Source organism: Calliphora vicina, chromosome 2 (assembly GCF_958450345.1).
Source record: "Calliphora vicina chromosome 2, idCalVici1.1, whole genome shotgun sequence".
NCBI lineage: Eukaryota > Metazoa > Arthropoda > Insecta > Diptera > Calliphoridae > Calliphora > Calliphora vicina.
The window spans coordinates 70,056,384-70,074,637 of record NC_088781.1 but is presented as its reverse complement, the minus strand read 5'-3'; the positions used below and the strand labels follow the sequence as shown (position 1 = coordinate 70,074,637).

The 18,254-nt window shown below is 29.4% G+C and overlaps 1 protein-coding gene across 1 annotated transcript; it reads left to right on the top strand.

Annotated features, from left to right (window-relative positions):
- Positions 1 to 14,859: 14,859 nt before the first annotated feature.
- Positions 14,860 to 16,886, top strand: nis (no individualized sperm). Its single transcript, XM_065501314.1, has 2 exons — positions 14,860 to 15,110; positions 15,178 to 16,886. Exons 1-2 carry the CDS (start codon positions 14,921 to 14,923, stop codon positions 16,827 to 16,829), a joined length of 1,842 nt encoding a protein of 613 aa, XP_065357386.1. The 5' UTR covers positions 14,860 to 14,920; the 3' UTR covers positions 16,830 to 16,886.
- The last annotated feature ends 1,368 nt before the right edge of the window (positions 16,887 to 18,254 follow it).

Sequence of the window (18,254 nt, the reverse complement as noted above, 5' to 3'; positions counted from 1 at the left end):
TCTTTGCCCTCGTTAACTAATAACACACTACAAAAAAACACGGTCAGGACAGTATAGGTTCCAATCTACTACCAAAGGGTACTAAAACCCTATACTCAGTTAAGTGACCAATTTTTGTTGTCTAGGCACTCTAAATAGCTCACAAATATGATTTACCTTAAAAATGTTCGTCTTTTACTATTTTTTGACTCCAAAACAAAGATTTTTTGTTAAGAAGAATGATGAAGTTCACACTTCTCTATTGTGCTGCAATAGCGAAGCATGGGCAAATCATTATCAGTATGATCCGGGCCCATCACGTCACCAAATCTTGATCGTGATGATATTAAAAAAAAAAATGTCGAACCTACGTAGGCCCGTCATACTTAAACAACAAAAACGAAAGATCGAGCAAAAACTGGAAAATATAACCTACGCGTGTAAGCGTATTTTCATGGACTATCTATATTTTAAATTTCAGATCATTCGGATCATAACTCATAAGACTTTTAGGGAACACCCACTGATCTCCATTCCGCCTACGAAGCTGAACAACTGCAAATCAAATTGAAAACATATCAGCCGAGTAAATAATAAAGCACTACATAGAATTGTGAACTTGATCATACATATTATTTTAAAAAAGTCTTTGTAGTAAAAAGCGAACATTTTTAAGGTACAAAGTGATCTTTAAGAGCTATTTAGAGTGCCTAGACACGTTCAGATTGTATTGTTCAGCTTTACCTTCCTACATTTTTTTCAAAAAAAGACATGTAAAAGCTTTTTTTGTCAAAATTTGTTTGGTGGACTTTTAGCCATATTATTGCCATATATTTGTAGTTAAACGGTATCACCAAGTATGAATTAGCTTTTGGCCAAAAACTTATGACGCCTTTTTTCAAGGGCCCACTGATTTTCAGAATCTTTGGAGCCCTATACTGTTCAGTCCGTCTATTTTTCCAAAAGCCTACATTTGTTGCACAGTGTAATAAGGTAATACGAGATAATTTGGTAATTAATTTCGTAAATTCATAAACAACTTTCTTTGCCATTAACTTAAGACTTGACGAGTTTATTTTTGTTTTATTTTGTAGCGATTTTCGTAGAGATTTTCTCAGTTTCAAAATCTTTCAAATAGTAAAAGATATTTGTTGTTATAAATTTCAAACTGAAACTTATGATCAAATGAATTTGGAAAACATATAAATCTCGGTTAAATTTAGATTTTGGCACATTCAAAACCATTTTATTTGAAACTACATATCGCTCATTTGCTGCAACAACTTCATAATTCAAATTCCGGATGTTTTGAACTGATTAATACAAAATATGCACCGTTCTTTAGTCTATATATGAAAGTTTTATTAGTTTTAAAAAAGTCAATTATTTTTTGTATGAGAAAGTTTTTTCGTTGTAAATGTCAAAATTAAAATTCATGATTTCTCGTATATTTGACAAGTAAACATTTGGGTTAAATACAGATTAGAAAGATATTAATATCTACTATTTATATTTTATTTCTGAAATCGCATGATTTGTTGAAAATTTATTTAAAAAATAGTAAAATGTCATAAAACATTCAAAGCCGTTTTTCTCGAAACGACTTTTTTTGAATTATCTTTTCGAAATTGTTTTTTGAATTTTTTTTTTAAAAAAGTTTTTTCCAAATTTTAACAATTTTTTTTTTTGGAAAAATAGTTTATGACAAAAAAAAATTTGATGAAAAAAAATTCGTGTTAAAAAATATTTTTCCCGATTTTGACCCATTATAGGACCAACTTACTATACTTTTATACATCGTTGCAATGAACTTTAAAATATCTATCATTAGATATATTGTCTATATTAATGACTTAGTAATCCAGATATAGATCAAAAATAGGCCAAAAATCGAGGTTTTCCCAGTTTTTTCCTTATATCTCAGCCATTTGTGGGCCGATTTTGTCGAAGAATTCCGACATATTGATGTATGAATCATGTATGTAAGTTATTTAGGGGCTACGGAAAGTTGATTTCAACATACAGACGGACAGACGAACGCACATAGCTAGATCACCTTGGACCCATAATATATATACTTTTGTGGGTCTGCGATTAATATTTCGATATTTTTGGTTTTTGGGTATAAAAACACCCTAATATACTCGTACATATTGTATGGGTGAGTGAGTGTGTATTACCATTAATTGTTGTTTATTTTATGATCGCGTAACATGGGACGTATGATGATTATTGATCTATTCACAATTTGTTTATTTCACATGGTGCAGGCGGCCAGCATTCATTAGCTTATGTGTGGATTATTTGAATTCTGTTGTAAAAACTGATTTTTATTAACTTTTTATTTACCTTCATGTAGGAGAGAAACTTTTTTTTTATTTTTTAAGATAGCTGCTATATATAATAAGCATGTTTTTTTCCACAACTTTAATTATTTAAATATTAAAATAATATTTATTTCTTTGTTAGATTTTGCTTTTTAAATCACTTTTATTTACTTAGAAATTATTTATTTTTGTGAAGATTTTTTAAATATTTCATTAATTATTGTGCTCTGTTGAGTTTTTTTATATTTATTTTGATTGTATTATCATTACTACGATTATAAATTTGATTTAGTATTATTTTAGTTATTTGTTGTTATTATAATTTGTTATATTAGTTACTCTTTTTTAAAAAATAATTATTCTTTTCAATATTATGAAAACGTTCTTAGTGTGCGAGTGTGTTTTTTTCAGTTCAATAAGATTCGTATGTTTTTTGTTATCTGGCCTAATAAACAACAAAACCATAGAGTGTTTTTGATTTTATTGAGTCAGCATATTTATTTTGTTTTGTTTTTGTTTTTAAATTGTGTTTGCCCGTTTATGAAATAAATTGCTACATGTCTCCGTCGAATCTAAAATCGAACTGTCGTAAAAAATTAAAAATTACTTTGTTGAGTTGTATTTTTTATTATTTGGCTTTTAACAGCTTGTGTTCCGTTTACTTATTATTTTCACAAACACATGAAGGAACGCACTTACCCAGTAGGAAATTGCACAAAGCCTTCAATATTTTTCACATAATAACGGGTATTTTCTACAATGGATGGTATTTATGGCCATTTTGTTACTTTTTGTAGGATTAATACAAAATCAGTTTAATTTGGAAATTTTAATAAAAACGGCTCCAAAAACATGGTATCTTGAGACTATTGATGCCATTATGACACATTTCAGACAAAATAACAAGCAAATATTTAAACCTATACTTTAAAAAAAAAGTGAATATACAAGGTCTCACTACACCATTTCCAATTGTATTTCAGAAATTTCTAATTATTTATCAGAAAATTCCAATTATAATTCAGAATATTCCAATTGCCAACTAAAATACAAATAGAAAATTAAATTATATTTATATTAAATATAAAATTAAATATATATATATGTAAAATACAATCAGAAATGTCTGAAATATAATTATTTCAGACAATTCTAATTGTTTTTCAGAAATACAATTGGAAATGGTGTAGTGTCTGCAGAATAAGGCTTTCAGGAAGGTCCCATGTCTGCATCTATTTTTCTCACTGGGTGTTTTCTCTGGCATACAACACACAATGTGTTGCTTATATAGATAAATGACAACACATAGAGAATGAAAAGTTAATGTGAATGTTTGTATGAGGACAATCAGAAGAGTTATTTAAAAACATATTAATAGAGGGAACATTTTATTTGGATTGAGAAAACCAATTTAGTCTTAATTTATCTCGGTGTATTTTGAATGATCGTAAGGGAAAACCTTTTTCGACATTTAAATTTTCAAAAAAGTACCTTTTGTTCTGCGGCTCCACAATTATAGTTATGATACTGGAGAAATATTATCATATACGAAGTGTCTACATCATTGGTCTCACAGGTTTTAAGGCTGGAAAATCACCTGGTATAGATAAAATTACTACCACGATGTTCTTTTTACTATTTCGAAAGACTTTCCTTTAACTTGAAAATCTTTGAGACACTTTAATTATCAGCTGGGAAATTCAGATTTTTTACCGAAGATCAAACAAAGTAATATTTACAATCAGCCTCACGGATGGGTATGACCATGCAATTTTATATTTTTTTACCTGTTCCTGCAGAAAAAAAACCTTCCAAAATGTCAAATCGCGTATTGATAATGATTTTTTAATAAAAAAAAACATTTAACACTTTTATAGTATTTTCATTATTAATCACTCAGGTCTTACTAAAGTAGAAATATACTTGTCTGAGTTAAAACTGAAATATGTCGTATTTCGAATTCGACAGTTTAAATTGACCCGTTTTAATAAATTTGTTGTCCCTGTAGAAATAAACATATATCTTTATTAATTCTTTATTATACAAAAAATAAAAACATAAAAAATATTTTTATAAGAAAAATTACCAAAACATTCAAAATACTTATACGTTCAAATTTCAAAAAAAAAGTACCAAAATCAATTTGAATTTTTTTTAAAAGAACAACAATTCCATTTAAATTTAATTTCTGAGATACCAAAACTGGGGTTGCGCTTGTTTTGTCCCATAAAAGTACAACCATCAAAAAGCACCACACACATGTCCACTTACTTTTTGCATAAATTCAGATTAAGCTGGATTTTTGGTGCTGGCTTTATTATACCAATTTTACCAGTTTTTACCCATTTACACCCCCTCTTAAAATTAGAATTTCCAAAAATTTCTTCTTAGTGGATCTACACTTCGGGAGAGGTGCCTATAAATAAAATTTCAAGACATAAATTTTCATAAGTTCAAAATTGATAAAAAATATTTGCATGGGAAAATTCGAAAATAGTCTTCTTCATCAAATTTCCTTTCTAATGAAACTGGTTTGGAGCTCATCGGTTGGATGATTTCATAGTCTGTAGCAGACATACATAGGTATGTAGAACAATTTTTTGTTTTTAAGCCTGAATAATAGGGTAAGTTCAAAAAAATTGGGGAAAACTTGTCGATGATAATGTTCATAGTTTTCTTAGTATTTTTTTTTAAATGGCGGTTTGTTTGTGTTAAAATTGTTCTGATAACAATAACATAAAATCGACCAGAATTGTCCACATGAGACAAATTCATGTTCCGACAAGAAATTGTTCTCTGCGTGAACAAATTGATGTTTCGTCAAGACGAGGGGTAGAAATACATGACATTGTTAGGTAACTTTGCAGTAGACATTTTGGAACTCTTTCGTAATTATTTACATAAAAGCTTTACAAACAAGCTTGTAGAAATAATTCAAAATTTTAAAAATTACAAAAAAACATTGAGCTATCTATAGACATAAGGTAATTGTCGATAGCACGTCCATTACCTTATACTTTTGAAAAGACTTTTAACATTGACATCGTATTGTCATCTTATGTTGGCATTCTGCATGCGTACTATAGAACTCACTGTAATATAGAATGATGAAGTAACACCATTTACATTTTACGCGCCAATTTCTTTATTGTTATAAGTTCTTGACAAATACTTATATTAAAACAAGTAAGAAAGTATGGTCAGTCAAGCCCGACCATATAATACCCTACACTAAGTAAATGAGCAAAAACATGTTCCTTTTAAAAATATCAATAATTTATATTCGTGAGTGATTTTCGAAAGCGGGTCTATATGCGAGCTATGAGTAATTATGGACCGATCGTAACAAAATTTGGTGACATGAATTTTGTATATACTATATAATTTATTTGGAGCGAATTTTGTGTAGATACATGTATAAATTAAACATTTATGACCGATAAAGTCCAATTTCGGGAGTACATTTGTATGGGGGATAAATGAAATAATGGACCGATTTCAGCCAGTTTCAGTAGGCTCCATCCGAGAAAATGATATGTACCAAATTTTATCGAAATATCTTTAAAATTGCGAACTGTACTCTGCGCACAAGGTTTACATGGACAGACAACCAGCCAGACGGACGGACGGACATCGTTTAATCGACTCAGAAAGTGATTCTAAGCCGATCGGTATATGTTAAGGTGGGTGTTAGACTAATATTTTTGGGCGTTACAAACAACTGTACAAACGCATTATACCTTCCCCACTATGGTATTGTAGGGTATAATTATGGTGTTTTTTTCTTGTGTGATTTTCGGAGCATTTGGAGCGTTATGTGACACTTGATATAACAGTCCTTCGACAATTGTTTGTTCCAGGTCACATATTAAAGAAAAAAATCTTTTTGGAAATAATTTTATCAATATGGCAATATTTTAGACTGTTGCTGAGTTTTAATACAACAAATTTCGAATATTAATAATAAACCCTCAGGAAATAGATACTGAAGAGTTTACTTAAATCGAAAAACGTTACCTCTTGCATCACCAAGTTCAGGTCCTAATTATTGTATATTAGATATTTTTAATAAAGGGTTGGATGGTCGGCTTCCGATATATAATTCTGATATTAATAGTAGTTTTTATTGAAATCATCAGAATTTAAAATGTAATAAAATAAACCCTTTTTGTAAATTTTTGTTAGACAGTTATCGTTAAAATGCCATTAACGAAATAACAGCAACTACCTTTATTGTATTTTATCGAAATAATCCAAATTAACGGTACCGTTTTTTATTAACCGCACAGAAAAAAGTTTCAACATAAATATTATGATGTGATTTCATTGATTTCAATTCATAACATTTATAAATAATTTCTTAAATATTAAGATTTTTTCATATTTTATGTTTTCAAATTAAATCTAGAAGACTTGAAAAATATAATTTAATTTTCATTTATATTTTTTTGTTTTTGAAAAATGTTTGAAATTTTCCTTGGAAAATATTTTATTTATTTTTATGATTTTCAGCCACAAAATGAGCAAATATGCGCGAAATTGATTATGTTCAATGATATTTTTTAAGTTTCAGATATTGTTGATTCATCTTAAAATATTGGCCAATATATGGCTACTAAGCAAATATTTTTACATTAATTCATTAGATAATCCAATTATAATGCAATTTATTATAAAATATTATTAAATTTATGAAAAAAAGCAAAAATTTCCGTCATGAACAATTATAATATTTATGAACATGTTCTTAAACTGAATGAAAAAAGTTTGGGAAAAAAAAGTCAAGTTCGATTAATAATATTTATTACAAAATTCATTCCAATTATGAATTTCTTTTTTCTGTGCGTATCGAATCGGTAGCCAAACTTGTTAGATTGTATTTATTTGCAGGTTTTGGATGAAACTTCAAAGAAATATTTCATGAGATGTGTAAATAAAATTGTATTTCACAATAACCGCCAATTTGATTTACTTGGGGTCAAAATAACCCAAATAAATAAATAAAAACTTTTAAAAAGACTGTTAGGTTAAAATATTTGAAAGTTTGAACACTTTTTTGTGGATTTTCAAAAAGAAAATATTTTTTTCTTTTTCTTAAGGACCTTTTAAGGTTCATATTTGTTTAAAAATGACATTTCGAAAATAAATTTCAGAAAAATACCAAACCAACATTTGTTAAATGGAATAAATGAAATAATTACACAAAAAGTGTATATATTGACAAGCGCCTTTTAATGACAAACACTTTATAAAATGGCTATTGTTCCTTTCGAATATTATTGGAATGAAATCTTACAAACTTGGCCACCCTAATATGATACATAAACAGATACCCAGCAGTTCTATGGGACTGTCTCGAACTGGTGATTTCACCTATCTTTTAAGGTGACAACTAGCTACGTGAATAGATATTTTAACATGTACATGTCCTTAGTAGGATGTCAATTGACCCTTTTGTAATAAAATGAGACTATCTAATAGCTGGTCCAAAGTAGTCAACACTTTGGATTCACATACCGGTTACATAGAGTCAGTTACCTTACAGGCTACTTGATTAGCTACATAATTATTATTTTAACATTTGCGGTTGCTAATAGTCAGTTAAAAATACATCTCATAGACACTCCAATAAACAATTGCAGTACTTACTTATAGGGGGGTCAGACGGCATGTATTGCTTGTGTATTGGGACATGTATTCGATACATATGGAATTCCATGTGTATGTCAAAATTCACTTTATACATACGATTCATAATTTCCACGTTCAAACGTACATATGTAATTGCATGTGACATAACCTCTATTAGTTTATATGTTTATTGTTTTTAACAATATATTTATTTAAAACATTTTTAAATCACAATAAATATATTTAATGCAATGAAATTTATTTTGTTATGATTTTTCTTTACTCTTTTTTGTTTTGTTTTTTTTTATTTTGCACTCACACAGTGTTGTATTTCAAAATACAACTCTGTTATACACACGAAAATAGAACATGCTCTAATTGCCAAAAATGTCACGAGTAATACACATGTATTTTACATACACAAAGTTTCATATGGATCACACGGCATGTATATGTTTACATATGGAAAAATGTCCCAATACATGGCACAAAACACAAGCAATACATGCCGTCTGACCCCCCTTTTAGAGACTAAAAGCTATGTGACATGAGAAGTCAGTATACTTAAGCAATCAGAAAATAAACTGTATGAGAATTATATCAACACAATTTGTATAAAACCAGTTTGTACGATTTACTCACAAAACTTTTAAGTGCCTATACTCAAGATTACTTAGAGACACTTAAGTGACAATTGACTTCACGCTTGATTACCTGAGATATATAAAGTAACCAATTATCTTTTATCTGCACTACAAAGAGCATATACGTGCCAAATGACCTATTATACATTAGTGACAATTACTGTCTAAAAGGGATACATTGACTGCTTGCTTAACTGCTGGGCACAGTGAGAATGAGCTCAATTATTTGTTTGTTTGTATTGTTGTCGTTGTTGTTGCTATTGCTTTTGCTGATTGATTTATGTTTATCTTACTTGTGTTTTAAGTATAATTGTAGTTTTTGTTATTTGTCAGTTAAATAAACGCCAACTAATTTCGATAACGAATACCGTAATGACGTCATTAATCAGCTGCTGTTGTAGTCTCTGTTTAGCAACAGTTAATAAGAAGCTGTCAAAGGGCAGCACAGTGTTTTAATTTTTTTGTAGGTCATTGCATCATGGTGTTGTTTGTTCTCACATTCATACTAACAATGACTTTTACAAATTTCTACGAATTAACTACTCAATTACATTATACTAAATGATAAACAACATCCCTGCCAATATTAAAATGTATGTATCTACTTCGTGTCGAAAAGAAATGTATTCAGCATATCTGTGGTGGTTTGGAATAACTAGGTAACTCCACTTTTTGACAAAATTTAGATAACACGAAAAATCGAAATCACGTTTAATTTACTACTCTCTCTGTCAGATCGAAATTTTGATATAGTTTCTCTTTTAAAAGTTATTTTCATGTAAAAACTTGCTAACTCCATGCATTTTTTGAAAAAACAAGGTAACTCCATATTTTCTTAAAATACTGAAAAATTAGAAGTTTTAAACGACGTTGTAACGAAAACTAAGGGAGAAAGAGCTAATTCGGGTCTTTTGGTTCAAATTTTGAACCTAAAACAAGAAAAAAGGATTTTTTTTTAAAAGACTGGGTAACTCCAAAACCGATAAATTAATGTACTGAGTCAAATAGTCAACGTTTTACCACAAATGATTACTAAAGTTTCCTTAATTCCGTAAAATATAAAAATAAATTAAAAAAAATATTTTTTTTTTTGTAAAAACTAGGTAACTACATTTTTCGAAAAAACAAGGTAACTGACATTGATTTTCGGTTCTAAAGTCCAAAAATGAGTTCAATGGAACCAGAAATATTCAACATTATTTAAAATTATGTTTTGTTTAATGCGCATGCATTATAACATACATAAATTCATATTAAATAATTATAGGGGGGTCAGACGGCATGTATTGCTTGTGTATTGGGACATGTATTCGATACATATGGAATTCCATGTGTATGTCAAAATTCACGTTATACATAATTCATAATTTTCACGTTCAAACGTACATATGTAATTGCATGTGACATAACCTCTATTAGTTTATATGTTTGTTGTTTTTAACATATTTATTTAAAACATTTTTAAATCACAATAAATATATTTAATGCAATGAAATTTATTTTGTTATGATTTTTCTTTACTCTTTTTTGTATTGTATTTTTTTATTTTGCACTCACACAGTGTTGTATTTCAAAATACAACACTGTTATACACACGAAAATAGAACATGTTCTAATTTAAAAAATGTCACGAGTAATACACATGTATTTTACATACACAATGTTTCATATGGATCACACGGTATGTATATGTTTACATGTGGAAAAATGTCCCAATACATGGCACAAAACACAAGCAATACATGCCGTCTGACCCCCCTTTTAGTGAAATATGTTTAAAACTTTAAATGTGTTTTTCTCGTGTTTTCAAAAAATGGAGTTACCCAATTTTTCCAAACCACCACATTTATAAACAAAATTTTACAGAACAAATTACATTAGCATCGAATATTTAACACTAACATTTGTCTTTGTTCGAAAGTTTACATTTTAAAAGAATACTCTGTAACTTTATGAATTTTAAAATCATCGATTGTAATAGCGGTATTCACAATGTAGAGTACTTGGCCTGGTAATGTAGTAAAAGAGCACAATATCAAAAAAATAAAAACAAAATACATTAGAAATTGAAATGTTTGTCAATAAATAGCTTTTCTGCTTTTTTACTAGGGCAAGTACTCTACATTGTGAATACCGCTAATTTATAAAGTTTTATTAAATAAGTTTCATATATACGCAAATCATGTCACCAAATTGTGTGATGACCGATTCATAATTAGTCATAGCTCCCACATAAGGCCCACTTACGAAAATCATTTTAACGAGTACATATAGATTTCTTAAAATTTTTGATATCCGAATAAAATTCAACACAAATAAGTTTCATATATACAGAATAGTTGTGTAACAGTATTGAGTATTTGTCTATTTTTCCCGGTACTCAATACCAAAATATAAATACTCGATACTTTTAGAGTTGTATATGTATGAAGCCTATTGAAAATGGCTGAAATCGGTGCATTATTCACCATATAAATGTCTCATATATGTATATAGATGCCCACACAAGTTCCTCCACAAATTAGTTTTATATAAAAGGAAATCGCATTTAAAATAATTTTTGGATCAATCGATAACTGATCATAACTCCCATATAAATCCCTCTTCCGAAAATCACTTTAATGAGCTTCAATCTCTTAAAAATTTTGGTAGCTACACAAAATTCAACAGAAATATGTTTTATATGACATAAATCACTAGACTTAATTTTAGGATGATCGGAAATTCTAATAGAATAATGCCTTGCTTATATACTCAGTGTAGATTATTATACACACAAAAAAGAATCGAGGCTATATTAATAATAATTTAATAGTTAATTTATTTTTATATAAAAACAAAAACTAAGTTTTATTACCTTTAATCGGTGAATCGAGCAAATAATAAATCGGGGTTTAGATTTAATCGGTTGATTTTAAATTATTCGATTAACCGAATAATTTGTATTTTAATTTTATATTGAAAGGAAAAACACGAATTTTGTGTATTTTGCATTTTGTTAATAAAAAAACATAAAATCCAAACAAAACATAACAATTCGTATAATACTTCAAAAAACTATTGCTAGAAGGAAATGTTCACGAGTTAAGAAATAAAATTTGTGTATTTTAAACTATATTTTTATATAAAGTGCAAAAAAAAAGAAATTTCGGTTAATCGACACAAATTAATCGGTTTATTTGTTATTTGAAAATCGTAAATTTTAAATTATTCGAACAGTTAACCGACCAAAATTAATCGGTTAACCGATTAACGGTTAATCGATTGAATACCCTACTCATTACACAAAATACATACATACAGACATATGGGCAATTCCATATCATCGTACGTGACATTTGTACGCCTATAGAGTGGAATAGATTTTGCAAAAATAAGAGTATCTAAAAAATAATTTGGTCTTTATGTTCCATTTAGAGGGTACTATATTTTAAAATAATAAAAAGTTCTTTCGAAACATTGCTGTCCAAAATATAGAGCGAAATAAGCGTATATAGTACGTGACATAAAAGGAAAGTCATTTTGAGGTACATGTAGCAATATGCGAAAATTTTCGAATCGTGAGAGGCGTTATGTTTTCTTTTAATTTCTTATACTAAACGAAATATTTTTCCTTTACAATACATCATATTTAAATAAAAACAATCTTTGGATGATTTTATAATAAATACAATTTAATATCGTACGTTGTCTCTTATAATAAAACAATATACATATATTCTGTAAATATATGTATACCAAAACTAAAAAAATTAATAGAACATACATACATATACATTCGGTTTCAATAAACAATTTTATAATAGTAAATAAACAATGGAGTCAAATTCATTTCATACTACAAGCTAATTGGGAACCTAGTTTTTGCCGCAATTTTAGCCTAAAACATACCTAAAATATTAAAAAATTAAATATTATCAGTTTAAACTATTATTTTTGTCTTTAAAATTATCTAAATATTTTCACATAGTAACATTTTATTATTTTCTTCTATTCAAATCATCTTGAAAAAAAAGTTTCAATGGTTTTTGTTTTTTCAGTCGTGGTAGCGATTCTTGTGAAATTGCCCATATGTAAATAATCGCTGATATATTTCTTTATATATTTTTGTGAACTTGAATTGCAAACGTTTACTAAATCATATACATACAGTGATGGACTTAAGTATAGGCACAACATCCACTTTGCATTTAAAGATTGCATTAAAAGCAGAAATATATTTTTTTATAGAAACACTATTAATATATTAAAGGTTGCTGTATATGGCAGATAAAAAGTACAAAAAGTTCTAAAATACGATGGACAAAAGTATAGGCACACTTTTTTATGCATCATCAAGTTTTTTATTTATTTTAATAATCAAGCACCAATTTTACATTTGGCACATGCTCTTATAATCCTTTATTATTTTTTAGTCATTTACAAGTGTGAAGTTTCAATAAGATTGGAAAATACTTAATTTGTATGTTATCCTTTTAAAAACAATGTGAAACTACTGAATCTCAGCGCATAGTAATTTAACATTTGCATAACCTAGGCAAATTGTTTGCTGAGATCGGGGAATTAATGAATCGCAGTCGTTTTACCATACGGACTATTGTAAATAGGTTTAAAGGCAAAACAAACTTTGAAAATGTAGTCGTCATCGAAAATTTACTGATAAAGAAGGTGCTCAAATCGTACGAAAAGTAAGAGTTGATCCAAAAATAAAATCTTCTCAGGATGCCGCAGACATTAAACAAGATTTTGGCAAAGATGTTCACTCCAAAACTGTTCGGAGAACGTTGCATGAAGCTAGTTATAATTCATGTGTGGCTAGACGCAAATCCTTAGCATCTACTATTAATCAAAAACAGGGAGTAGACTATGCCAAATAGTTCGAAAATAAGCATTGCGATTTCTGGGATCAGGTACTGTTGACAGACGAAAGTAAATTTTATATTTCCCGAACTGATGGACACACTGGGGTCTGGTGAATGCGCAACACTGTGTATGAAGGCAAAAATATTTTACAAACAGTAAAGTATGGTGGAGGAATTGTTTTGGTATGGGGCTATTTGTCTTCTGCGGGTGTGGGAGAGATCGTATTTATTGATAATGGATAAGACACACGCAGAGAAAAAACATGGTTCGACATGGTTATGACAACTATGTTCTATGTTCGATGTAACAATATATTGTTGTGGTAAACATATAATTGTAGTTTTAATTTAATTTAAACAATATTTTAGTTACTGTAAACGTTTATATTTTCATCGCAATTATAAATATGAATATGGTCCAGTAAAATAATGAATTTTTTAATGTTATTTTTAAAAACTTTTTTTGCACACAGATTATTACAGATAAGAATCAGCTGTTTTTATGAATATGGCAACCAAAATACAACCTATAAATAAATGTCAAAATGGTGGTGATTTGAAAAGAGGGACAAATACATAATGTTTGTTTGTCCCTCTTTTCAAAATACGTAACTATTTATTTATGTTCAATATTTCAAATACTTTTAAAAAATTAAAAATTAAAATATTAATTTCTGAAAAACAAAATTTGTGTTAAAAGCTTAAAAGTTAAAATGCAAAATATTTTTGAAGAAACAGACAAAAATTCAATTAGCAATTTCCGCTGGGAAGAACTTTCTGCAGCATCAAGCCAATATAAGATAATATCATTAGGAAATAACTTCCGGCAATAGCAACTTCAGGGAAACTGTTTTCCTCTTCCGACAAATGTGTTAATTTGTGAATAAGTAAACTGTAAGCTTATTTAAATGACTTGCCACATTTATCACAACAAGGCTTCCGGGCAACTTCATTAGCCCGATGTTCTCGCATTACGTGCCACATTCAGCACATTTCAAGTGCTGATATTATTTTATTTACACAAATTTTGAAATTTGAATTTCAATGTTTATTTTTGTTTTTTTACAATCATATATGTATATATGTAGATGGTCTTTCACACTCATTACTTATAGAGAAAATGCTATTTTCTTTCTCGCTCTGTAAATCACGACTATAAGTAATATCAAACCATACGGTTTGATATTACTTATTTGACACCTATCATTAGTTGCATATCTGTATAATCTGTGGAGGTGTATTTAATTTTCATGCTTATTATTTTAATGTATAACCTCTACACCTATAATTTAATCATAAAATATAATTTTCGGGTTTTCTTATATAAATAAAACACCAATTTCTTTTAAAATGCCGCATGTGCCTATACTTAAGACCATCACTGTACATATGTATTTACTAATTGTACCATTTCGATTGAGTAGTTTTGGTGTGTAAAATTGTTTTATATTTTAGAAAGAAAATATTTTTAAGGAAAATGACTGCATTGAAATTTCGTCAACTTATTGACATGGCAATTGGTACTCCAGAACCTGGTCACGTTAATTTTTCTGCGCTTCATTGTTTGCTCACTTGTATTGCCGAAAAATTAGGAATTACAGATGAAATAGTCGACTATTCCAATAATGAAACTGAAACGGTTTGTTGTTGCAATAAAGGATCAAATTGTAAGTTTTGCATAAGATTATTATAAATAAATATTCCTAAAAAGAAAACATATTTTGAATATTCCAGTGGATTTACTTCGAAAATCACGACTCTTTGGTGGTACTAATCCAGATGAAGAAAAGTCTAAAATTGACCCTACAGAACCACCACTTGAACCAGAAGATTCTGCCAATGCCGATGTTACGCCAGTCCAAGATTTAGATGATTCGACATTAAATATGCCATCTGAATATACAAAATCCAACATAATGCAGAATGAAATAATAGATAATATTCCCGAACTAGAGCCTGTTGTTGACATTCTAAGTCCGACGACATCAAGAAGTTCTACTAAATCTCACACAAAATCTTTGTCATCCCAGTTGTCAGCGCACAAACAGCACGAACGCATTTCGAAAATTGAAGCGTCAGCACAACAAATTTCATTACCAAAGGAACTTTCATCAGGAATAGCAATAATGAAGGACCAACTTGAATTTGTAATGGAACAGTTGTTGCTTCTGACATTCCTTACTTTGAGCAAAAAACCTGATACTCAACAAATCCAAATACTCCATACAATGGCTCAGGCACTACGTGAAATTAAAAAAGATAACATCTATATACAAGGGTCTAATCGGCTACAGCTTCCCACAGTGCCATCTCTTAATTGGCGATCTTCTGGTTTACAACTGAACGAAGATTTGTCGGAAAATGATATTTTAGAAACTCAGAATTCTGGCTCTGCACATACACATACTATTGAAGCTCAATCGGCTTATCAAGATGAACTTGAGGGTCATCTGTGTTATTCTCCGGAAAAACTTCTCGACCAAATGATGCAACTAAAAAGTGAATTTTGCCTTTTAGCGAACAAAGTAAATGAGCTTTCCTCACATTTACTACAGCAGGAAAGCCATCGTACGCTTGGCCTTATTCACGAAATTCAAGAACAAATACGAGATATTAAACTGACAACTATTAACTTAAAAGAAACCCAAAGTCGTTTGGACGGACGTCTCAGCAGTAATCAGAGTAACATCGAGAACATGAAGATAAACATTGAAGAGCTAATTGCGGAGAAAGTGGATAAAACTCAGTTGGAAATTCAACTGGCCGATAAAGTGGACTACGTCCAACTGCAGCGAAAGGTATCACTAGATCAATTATTGGAATTGCAGTGCCGGATTGATAAGAAATTTTGCGAAATGTTGCGACAAATCAACGAAAACTACAAAAAGTTCTCACAGATCACTGATAATTTAAACGAAACTTTAGGATTTGCTGCCATCGATGGAATTTTGAAAGCCTTTAAAGAAAATATTACCAAGGATGTTCAAGCGCTACGCGAATTGCTCAAAAACTATATCGAGTCGACAAATGACGATTGCGCTGCTGCAGGCGCTCGCATTAAAGTGCTTCAAGATCTCGCATGTTTGTCTTGCGACACCAATTGCGTCATGCGTACAATGGAAAAGGCAAAAGTGGCTAAATTACCCAGTGCCCATGCTTCAAATATTTTAAGTCCACTTATAACATACGAATTGGGCTCCATACGAAAGTCCGGTATAATGGGTTACTATCGTAAAGATGAATTTCCCCATGCTACAGATGCTTGGCTGGCTCGTCAGTCTAATGGCTTGAATGATTTAAAGCAGTGCTTCCCACGACATGCAGGCGGACAGCATACCACAAATAATGCTAAAGAGCGCGTTGAAAAAATGTCAAATCGAAAATAACATGTCACACCCAACTTTCACGCATTTGTTTCATTAATTATTTGAATAGAAAGAAGTATTTTTTATATCAAATGTAAGCTTCGCATACATTAATTTTGTGAAGTTTTATTAAATCATCATCACTTAGATGAAAAAATTCTTTATTAGTTTCAAAAATATTAACACAGAAATTAACACGTTAATTTCATTATTTTTCATTACCGACTGCATATTTCTATTTTTATTATTAAACGTCTAAATTGCATTTCTTCACTTGCTCTAATTAATTTTTGATGCATTCTAATAGTGCAAAAAATTATTATTTTTCCTATAAAATCGCATTGCAAAGTCAGGAAGCAATTTTTAAAAAAAATTGCCAAAAATCAATTTATGATCCAAATGAACTGAAATTTAAAATATAAATAGTCCTTGAGAAGGTCTACAAATAGGTTATCTATTTTAGTTGAAGAGATATTTAGGTTTATTTTTTTTAATTTTGCTCGATCTTTTGTTTTTTTAGATATGATCGAAATTTTTTTAAAAATATCAGTTATCTCGTCCCTAGAAAAAGTTTCACGCATCCAAAATTGGAACATGTAAAAAGGGCCGTATTTTTTACGTTTTACCCAAAAAAATTCCCTATATATTTTCTTTTGTAGAAAAAATTTTTCTTGGGGACTATATACAATTTTTATATGATCTGAAAAAATAACTTAATACAAAAGCGTATAAAGTAAAACTGGCTCACTTAAGCGGACCTAGTCTCCCCCAGATCTATCCAAACTTGGGCAATTTAAAAAAAACAAGTAAGAGTACTATATTCGGCCGTGCCGAATCTTAAATACCCTCCACCTAAATATGATGGTATAAAAACTTAAATAATATAACAATTGTTATAAAGACTAGTTTACGCAGAAGATATTTTATTTCAAATGTACAAAAAATTGTATCTAATTCAGCAATTTGTAACTGAAATTCCTATTAGAACGTATGAAATTTAATAATTTATATACTTAATAATCAGTTAATACGTTTGGATCAACATTTTTCCCTTTTAACATCAAGTGAAGAAACAGAGTATAAAAAAGGGTATACAAATATATTTAGACAAATTTCAAAATATTTGGTTGTGGAACTTATATGGGAGCTATGACCTATTATGATTTGATTGTCATAAAATATTTTAACGTGATTTTTATGAACTTATATGGGTGCTGTGGCCAATTATGTACCGATATTCACAAAATTCAGTATTATGATTTTTGAATACAAATTACTGATCTGTGTACTATTTTGGTTCAATATATGAAGCTATGACCTATTATAGTCCTAAGTATTTGAGGGCTATTTTTGTAGAATTTCATATAAACAACGCTATTAACAAAAGTGGACCTTATATGGGAGCTATGCCGAATTATGGACCAATATTTAAAAAATCTTGTAGCT

Bases quoted from the DNA above. Each gene is read 5' to 3' on its own strand.
- nis (XM_065501314.1), top strand. From the start codon at position 14,921: ATGACTGCATTGAAATTTCGTCAACTTATTGACATGGCAATTGGTACT. The intron at 15,111-15,177 runs GTAAGTTTTGCA...TGAATATTCCAG, and splicing joins TTGCAATAAAGGATCAAATT to TGGATTTACTTCGAAAATCA.